The sequence below is a fragment of the Xiphophorus hellerii genome, chromosome 19 (assembly GCF_003331165.1).
Source record: "Xiphophorus hellerii strain 12219 chromosome 19, Xiphophorus_hellerii-4.1, whole genome shotgun sequence".
Lineage (NCBI taxonomy): Eukaryota > Metazoa > Chordata > Actinopteri > Cyprinodontiformes > Poeciliidae > Xiphophorus > Xiphophorus hellerii.
This window is the reverse complement of record NC_045690.1, coordinates 4,006,754-4,015,798: the sequence shown is the minus strand read 5'-3', so window position 1 is coordinate 4,015,798 and position 9,045 is coordinate 4,006,754. Positions and strand designations below refer to the sequence as shown.

At 38.6% G+C, this 9,045-nt stretch overlaps 1 protein-coding gene across 1 annotated transcript in view; it reads right to left on the bottom strand.

The window, feature by feature from the left end:
- Positions 1–1,157: 1,157 nt before the first annotated feature.
- The window catches only part of begain (brain-enriched guanylate kinase-associated), a 43,430-nt gene continuing 35,542 nt past the window's right edge, over positions 1,158–9,045 (bottom strand). The window contains exons 6-7 of the mRNA XM_032547624.1: positions 7,008–7,091; positions 1,158–4,036 (exon numbers count right to left, since the gene is read on the bottom strand). Of these exons, the coding sequence (XP_032403515.1) occupies positions 2,426–4,036; positions 7,008–7,091 (1,695 nt within the window). The 3' untranslated portion in view covers positions 1,158–2,425. The remainder of the gene's footprint in view (positions 4,037–7,007; positions 7,092–9,045) is intronic.

Genomic DNA, 9,045 nt, shown 5'->3' with positions numbered 1-9,045 from the left:
TGTTTATACTGCATCTGCTGTTTTTTTCTCACAGTGTTTAGCTTAACTGGGCATGCTGGTTTAAAGCAACACAGTGACTCTACGGTTGAAGACTCAACCTGTTCTTTTTTCACCTCCTCTGTTTACTGATTTGACAGGAAAAATCTGGGCGAAACTATCAGTACAGGAATCGGCTGAAATGTTAATGTAGCTGCACTTTTACTTTGGCTTACAGTGGGCTACAGCGTTGGATGTTATACCAGCACAGAAGAAATATTTCAGATAAACACGTCTTCTGTTTGAAACAGGTTTGATCCTTGAAAAATCCGCCTTGTGTTCTTGCAGACAGGAAGAAGAAATGCAGGAAAGATGTTGTTACATACAGAGACAGAAGCTCAGTTACACAGTATGTACACAGCATATTGGAGTCTGTATAGGAAACCATTCTGCTTGTCTAGTGAAAGAGGTTAAGGCATAGTGTCCTGGTTTACCTTACTGTGCCGTACAGCCACCAAATTCAACATTTAATTTTGATATAAAAATATTAAAAACTCCAGCCGTATAAAATCAAACTCCTGCAGCTTATATTTATACTCCTACTGTGCTATTATTTGTTTTGTTTGCAACTAACAGCAAAAATTAATACACACTGCATAACGAAACCATTTTATTCTCACTTTCTGGCTTCAAATCAGACTAAACTTTCCCTGTTTTAGGTCTTAACAGAATATCAAAAATCATTTATTGTTTCCTAAATTCCAGGACTGTTGTACTGCTAATGAAGAAGTTAGATGCGCTAACTCTAAAGTGCTAATCATAAATACAAGATCCATGAATGCTAAAGGTATTTAGCAGATGCTAATGCTAAAGTGCTAAACTCAATGCATGTTACATGTGTTACAACAAATTAGCACATTATAAATTAAATTAAATCCATGTAGGGAAAGCTAAGTGCGCTAAATGTCTTCAGAGTTAGCAAACATGCTAAAGTGCTGAACAAAAAATTAGCTCTGCTTTTAGCAAATTAACAGAAGTGTGCTTTCCACTGTTCTAGGAAACATAAGTAAACTTCTAAATTTGAAGAAAAATCTATTATTTTAGAAATTCTCGTATATTTCTGACACAAAACAGGAACGCTTTAGCCTGACTTAATGTCACATTGTGATTAAAAAATTTTTTTTTCTTCAGTGTACCTAAACTTCTTGTTTCCACTGCACTTTACAGTTATTTCTAATGAATCGATAAATTGTTTCACTAGTGCATTTTTAACTTTATTTTTATCCTATCATCTATTTATTCACATATAAGACAATTAATTAATTATCTCAGTATTCAAGTTTTAAATGTTGCCTGAAGGAGAATAAATGTTTTTTTATGTATAAAAATTAAATGCCAAATAAAGCAGACTTAAAAAAATACTTATTGTACTTTCTGATAATGTGCCTGTGCAAACTAATTCAGCTTTTCTTTTTGTTTAATGAAACATGCATTATTTGTTTATGACAAAATAAAGATTTTTAACAGCTTACAGTCAGCACAGTGTACAACACACCATAGATCTCTTGCTAACATGATTAAATAAGACACTGCATAACACATGTTGTCCATTATCATCATAAAAGGCATAAAGTATGAAACAAATAAATCAACTGGACTGCTTCTCACCCTTTAAAACAGTCTCCTCTGTTGGAAAACAACCACTGACCAATCAGATCAGTTTCTGACACATTATGCTCACAAACGACTGCGTGTTGTTTGTGAGCATAATGTTACTCAGGTAAGAAAATACTTTCTTTTAAAATCAATTTTGTGTCATTTTTCATTACAAAACATCTGCTGATGTCTGCAGATCACTTTCTTTCTGTTTGTACTTTTCTTCATGTCTGAGCCAAATGAAGGAGGGAGGAGAGTGTCTGAAGCTGCTGTTTGGTTGTTTACAAGTATTTTATCTTCCATATGTGCAGTATTATCTTAAAAACTCAAAGACCTCAAGTAGCATGACAGACAGTGTCGTTTTGAAAGCGTTACTACTGCAGTGTAGGTAACCTCTCCCCAGCAAAACATTAATTATGTGGAGAAAAGTGAGTCTTGCACAATTATAGCATGCAGACGCATGCCTCTGCACATCAAGGAAGCAGAAGTTACAGTTCCTCTCTGATTTGTGCCAGTTTTAGTGTTTTAAATGAGAGTTTTTGATGATATTGTTGGTAATATAGGCCCTTTAAACGGGAGTTGGTGTTTAGCTCCTCACTGTGCTAGCAGCATACTGGTGGCCATTCCTGGAAAAGAAATTACGAATAAAACTTCTTTACAGCTGGTATATCTGGTTGCTACAGTGTATCAAGATGCACAATAGAAAACATGTTAGAGACTGCATGAAGCGTGCCTTGGCTAAGATACAAAAAGGGACAACAGCTTAACACCTTATCACACGAATGTGTTTGCTTTAGGGGAGACATACAGTGCAGTACAGTATGGACTCATCGTCATTGGCATGCATAAACTGAAGCCTCTCTTCCACACTCAGTTCAAGAGCGTACCGTAGAGCTGTGCCTTGGTCAAGCTGTCCTTCCTTGTCAATCCTGTGCTCCCAAATTTTTGGTACCTTGGAGAAGTCTTCTTCGGGAGCGCGGGGCCTACAGGTGAGAGCGGAACTGGAACTCGGGCGAGGACGGATCGTTGGCCTCGGCGCCGGGTAGTGCTGAAGACTCGAGGCTTCCAGTGAGCTGTGGTGTAAGGACTCGGCCGAGCTGTCCACGCTCAGGTTTACGTAGTCCTTCTTTGCACTGTTCGCAGTTGTTGCGGCCCCACTGCTTTCCTTGTCTTTAGAGCTTCCTGAGAGGAACAGACTTCCCTCGGAGTCTTGACTGTCATTCTTGGCTCGGTACAGCCCAGAGGTTTTCTCTGACTTGCGATGCTCCTTGGGTTTCGGATTGTGGCTGGGTGAAAGGGAGCCCATAGAAAAACACTGGTCAAGCACGTGGCTGTGGAAGACGTCATCTCCTTCTTGGAAGCTGCTGTAGAGAGACTCTTTGAGTTTACTGGAAGGGCCCATTGCAAACTGTCGCTCAGAGAAGCTGTATGGCGAGATCCGCCCTGCAATGTTGCGATAAGACGAGAAAGTGTGGATGTCCTCCACGCTGAGCTGTTTCCAGCGGACACTCAAGTCATCCTCAGGTACATCATTTCGGCTATCCAAAGCTCCACCTTCAGCCTGGCCCAGTCCAGTTGTAGACCCCATGCTGCGGGATGAGGCGAGGCGAGGGGAGCTCGAGTGGTATGGTTCACTGAAGCACGAAGCTGTCCTTGTGTACGACGGTGACGTATCCTTCTGGGGACTCCTAGTGGTCACCATATGCTGAATGCTGTGTGACTTGGAGAACCCGGGAACTTCTTTGTCATACGAAGACAAGCTCTTGCGCTCATAGTCCCCGCTGCCACCATCTCGCCAATCTATGTAAAGACCCTGGTGGGACGAGGATAAGGTGCTGCTGGCAGTGCGCCCACAGCCACCGCTAACTGCTCCCTTCTCATCCGATGCGAGGCTGAAGCTGGAGTATGAACTCGAGGCCGGGAAGCTGCCAGTGCCAAACTCGTCATGGTGGTGGAAAGACGCTGGGGGGTCATGGTGGGAGAAGCTGCCGGACTGGAAAGGATCATCATCTGGGTTGCTCTCTAAGGAGGTCTGGGCGTGCAGCTGAAGCAGGGCAGTGCCATGGAGGTCAACGCTTTGCCTGCGTTCTGTGTCTTGCCATCGCTCAGGACAATACAGGGCCGTGTCGCTGCAGTACAGGTCCGATGTCTTGTACGAAATGCGGCGGTTCAGGTGATCGTTGCTTCCTGTTCCTATTAGAAAGTCTCCATCCTGAACGTGGGAGCTTGTGGGGCATGTTACAGGGGAATCTCTTCCAGGTTCAGGCTTTTCCAGGACCTTGGCAATTACAGCTGTGGGCACTTCTTCAGGGTAGTTAGGGTGACACATTGCTATGGTGGCTCCTCTACCCCGGCTATGTTTCTCCATGTAGGAGCTGATGCGTTCCTGGAAGTCCAGCGGCAGCTAAGGAAGGAAGAGAAGCCAAAGAAATTTGGGTTTAAAATTTAGATTCAGTGTTTTGATCTAGTTGTAACTCCTGAGGTTTGTCGTCTTTTCCACAAACTTGTATCTTCACTTTTTTCTTGTACTTGTTTTGTTATTAGCTGCATTCTCATTAAAAATATGCGAAAAACTTTGTTGATATTCCACTAACGTTGAAAAAACACAAATTCGCAATTGCAGTGTTTCCATTAAAGCTGCTGTAAGTTTTATAAAGAATATGTTTTTTTACGTGTCACCATGTCATGACAGTTTGAGTCAGATCATCTGTGAAAATATCGATCTCCTCCACCGGCTCCATGTGCTATTATTGCCATTTAAAGAAATACACCGTTCCCGACCAAAAACAACCAATCAGTACCAGGAGGAGCGTCTCAGTGCTGTCACTCAATCTCATGTACATGCTGCTAAATGTGCTTTGTAGAGTAAGTAACAACTTACTCTTACAGGAAAACAGTTTATATCCTGTTATCGGTGGCTACGCTAACTAGCACGAGCATTCACAACAGGCTCTGTTGATGGGGAAAAGTGGGCAGCGCCGTACAAGATTGTGATTGACATCGCTATAAGACCTGGCCTCTGGGCTCTGATTGCACATTTCTAGTCAGCACTGGGAGTACTGGGTGAAGGTAGAGGAACTTGAATTTTTCACAGATCATTTGTCTCGTACCAAACTGTCACAATATAGTGAGAGTTTCAACAAATATGTCAAAAAATATAAGGAACACAATCAAAACTAGAACTTAATGTTCTAATGTTAATGTTAACAGTTCTTACGGGTTCCTCGCCCAACCAAGAAGGTCCCTCCTGTTGCCCCGCCCCTCCCTGCACAGTTTGTTCATGCAATAAGATTTGTTTTTAAATCGTCCTCCTACAACTTCTTTCCGTCTTGACTTTTTTTTTTCAAAATTACAGTGTCTTCATTAAGCAAATTTATTTTTGTAACTCCAATTTGCGCAATTTGTGTTAATGGAAACACATCTAGTAATGTTTCAATTAAAAAGTAGTTCTGCCTAACAGGCCAAGACTTTTTAAATTGTTTCTTCAAACTTTCTTTTTCTCTCTCAGTTTGTGCTTATTAGAAAAAAACTACTGGTTCTTTGGAGCCAATAAATTGATCAGAAACGTTTGCTGCCACACCAACCTCTTTCTTCTTCCCCTCTTTTTTATCCTTTCATCTTTTCTCTGAAGCTTCGTTGCCTTCTCAACCGAGACGCCCTCACTCCCCCTCCCTTTGTATTTTCTCAGTGTCTCTTTCTTCTGTGTACGATCAAAAAAACCTTCAGATATCGGTTCCTCAGGGACCAAGTCATATTTAAATTAAACTGGTGGTCTAAGTCTCCAGCTGGGTTTTTAAAAAAACTGTCTTTTTTGGCTTTGTTAAGAAATAGATGCTTTTGCTTGCATGAAATAAGCTGCATTTTTAAAGTTGGAGCTATTTTTAGTAGCTATTGACTCTCCCACAGGGAGCAGAGATGGAAAGTAGGTGAACAAGCAGCGCATGATAATGTGGAGTTTGCTCTGCAAGTGAGCTAACTCAGCATTGTGTCCTATCTAAAGCACATCTTAATTAACAATCACAAAGTATTGCACTGTTATTCCAACCGGTATGGAACAGGAAACCATAAACTGATTGATCCATTTTATTATTTTTAAAGAAAATTGATTCGTCATTAGTGCCACTGAAAATCTGGATCTTTCCATGTCAACAACCAGAGATCAGACACAGAGGTAAAAAGTGGGTCATTGGATTAAGGATCTGGAAAGTTTTATGTTTACAGATCATTTACATCGAGATTGAGAGATTTTTGTAAAGACAAGTAGGCAAACATTTCAGTCTATAGATGAGACGAACTCCAAAAGTTTGCAGTTATAACTGCAGAAAAACATGGATCCAAAAGGTTTTGATCCGGGGAGGTTGAGGACAAACGCCTAACAGTGTGTAATTTCTTTTCCACTTCACACTTGTGTACTAATTTGTGTTGGTTAAATCTGTTGCAATAAGCAATAAATCAATTAATCGCACAATAAATTAAAACAAGCTCAATAATTTCCATTTGCACAATTTATCGCTTCCTCTCTTTCTACCAAAAACTGGATTATAAAACTCTCCAGTCTGGAGTTTTGGTCTCAACTAGCTCTTTCTTTGAAGGACAATTTTGTTTACAGAGACTTCATAATTTATTTTATTTGGTGTTTCTGTTTTTTTTATTTTGGATCTCTTCCATGAAAATACATCTTAAAGTTGTTTTTTTTTTTAAAAAAAAGCTACTCAAGTAATTCAGTAGATGTAACTACCAAACAAAACTAACCTACAAGTAACTTTTCAGCAAGATATAAAAGCTTGTTTTTAGAAAATAATTCTTTAATATGAACAAAAACAGATTATCTCACTTTTAACATGAAATAAGTGAAATAATCTGGTTGACTTAAAACCACCCCAAATCTTTTTGAACTTATGAATTAGTTTTGTCTCATTTCAGCTGTAATAAGATGTTTGCATGAGAAACTAGAAATTGAAATTCCTTTCTAATGTATTTTATGTTGCATAAACAGTCAAATCGTGTTGCATGCAAAGCCAGACAGTTTTCAACCTTCCTCTTTGCTTTTGTTTTAATGTCCTGCTCATCAGCTGCTGTCTGTAAACAGCCCTTTATTTGGTGATTCATTATGCAGACACCTCTTCAGACAGCAAACCTCCATCAGTCTGACTGAAGAGGCCAAGAGCGCCGTTGCTCCGTCTCTTTGTGAAGTCCACTCATCAAGGTTTCAATTTGGCACAGCAGCTCTCTCTTTATCACAGAAACAACTCCAGACTGATTCGCACACCAATTAGAAGCTGCTAATCAACATGGAGAACATTTTGTATGTTTTAGAAGTTTTGCAGAGTTCACGTTAAAGTCCTCCTGCCTTGTTTTGATGCATATTTGCTCACCTCAGATGACTTGTGAGCTCTGTAGTGAGACTTGGAGCACTGCAGCAGCTGGGCGGCCAGGTTGCAGTCTTTCCTGTACAGGTCCTGTAAGAGACAAAAGATCACTGAAAATACTGATTCTCATGAAGTTTTTCAACACTTCCTGATGGAAATCTGAATATTAGCACACATGTTCAAGTTCTGGAAAGCAAATTGGCTTAGATAGCCATGGTAACAAGCACTGGATGATTAGAAATCTACAAAATAACTTCTTCATCAGTGCAAATCAGAAGTTTACATACCTCCATCATATTTTCTTCTGCAAAAAACGTATAAAGATGTTTTGCTCAATAATAAGATAAATATTGCCATATTTTAGTCTGATTTCTATAGGAAAGGGATTTGTAAATAATTGCAAATAAAATCAGTCTTGCAGAGTTCTGACTTTAATCTTCAGAAAAAAAAGTCAGAAATTTGAGACTAAAGTCAGAATTCAGTTTTTTTTCCGTTGTCTCCAATCTTCAAAACCAGAATGTTATTTTTTCTAAATCTGCTTTTCTTACTAGTAGTTTCAGCAACAAAAACATAAATAAATAACATTAAATAATACAAACTTAATTTTATTAAACATGGAAAACCAAAGAACATGTTGTTTTTATAGTTGTTACATAAATGATGGTTAATCTCTTGCTGTTGCTACCTCAGTTGGGAAATATAAAATATCAAACTTGTTTACTGCTGTTGTTTCTCAGCTGCTGTCATTTTCAAACTGTTCAAATAATATGGCACTTTAATGCTGCTCTGCATTTCAAAATCCAAAAAATTATTTTTAGTTTGTTGCTCCTTTAAAACCAACAGCCATAATAAGACTGGTACAAAGTACACTGCAAAAATACAAAATCTTACCAAATATTTTTGATTGAGTTTCTAGTGCAAATATTTTACACACTTGAAATAAGACAACCTAACTCAAAAGTAACTTTTCTTTTTAAGTAAATAATTCCTTAATATTGATGAAAAATGTCTGGTTCTATTGGCAGATTATTTAATTTATAACATGGTAAAAATGTCTTATTATAAGAAAATAATCTGCCATTGGAACTAGTACAATGTTAATGTAAAACAAGCTCCAATATCTTGCTGAAAAGTTACTTGTAAGTTAGTTTTGTTTTATTTTAAGTGTACTGAGATATTTGCATTAGAAACTAGACCAAAAGTAATTGGTAGGATTTAGTGTTTTTGCAGTGTGGTGGTGACAGCATCATGCTGAGGGATCATTTCACTTAAAACCAACAGCAGGGAGCTGAAAAGTGACTCAAACACATTTAATCTGGTTTGGGAATGAATAAAACAGACCAGCATTAAGCCGCTGGAATCACCCAGACTTTAAAACATTTAAATATTGATTATGTACGTTAAAGCCAACACTAAACGACTAAACTAGTTCTTTCATTTCTGAAAAATAAAATAAAATCCAGCTGAAAGTAGTGGATTTATTGTTATGCTGTCATATTTTTTAGCTCGTCTGACATTAGCGGTTTGCAGGCTGTTAAAACGATCACCAGTTTTTAATATGAACGTCTCCTATCTATGCAGAGCAGACTTTGCTAATCTTGTTAAAGCATTTAAAGCAGCACTTTCACTTATCTGCACCCTCCAGAACAGAGAGCAAGAGAAAACTATTCCTCCTTCTGCACTCCGTCTCATGAAATCTAGATTTTTGGGGAGTTTTTAATTAATATTTCCCAACCGATAATGAAGGTTTATGTGGTTTCCCTCTGCCTTTGTTCATGCGTGTGCTTTTTCACAGCTTTTTTTCTGTCCTTGTGGGTCTGTTCGTTTTAAAAAGGTCAGTTCTTGTAACACTGTAGCTTCCCGAGTGCTTCAGTTTCAGACCAGCTCTGACCATATTTACCAACCAGCCGCTATTCAAAAGCAAACTTTACATTTTTTAAACAAACATTTGCATGAACCAGATGTTACATTTGCATTGCTTAATTAATGTAAGTGGGGATTTTTTTTCTTCACAATCCTTAAACAGTTCAATCTTACGTGTTGA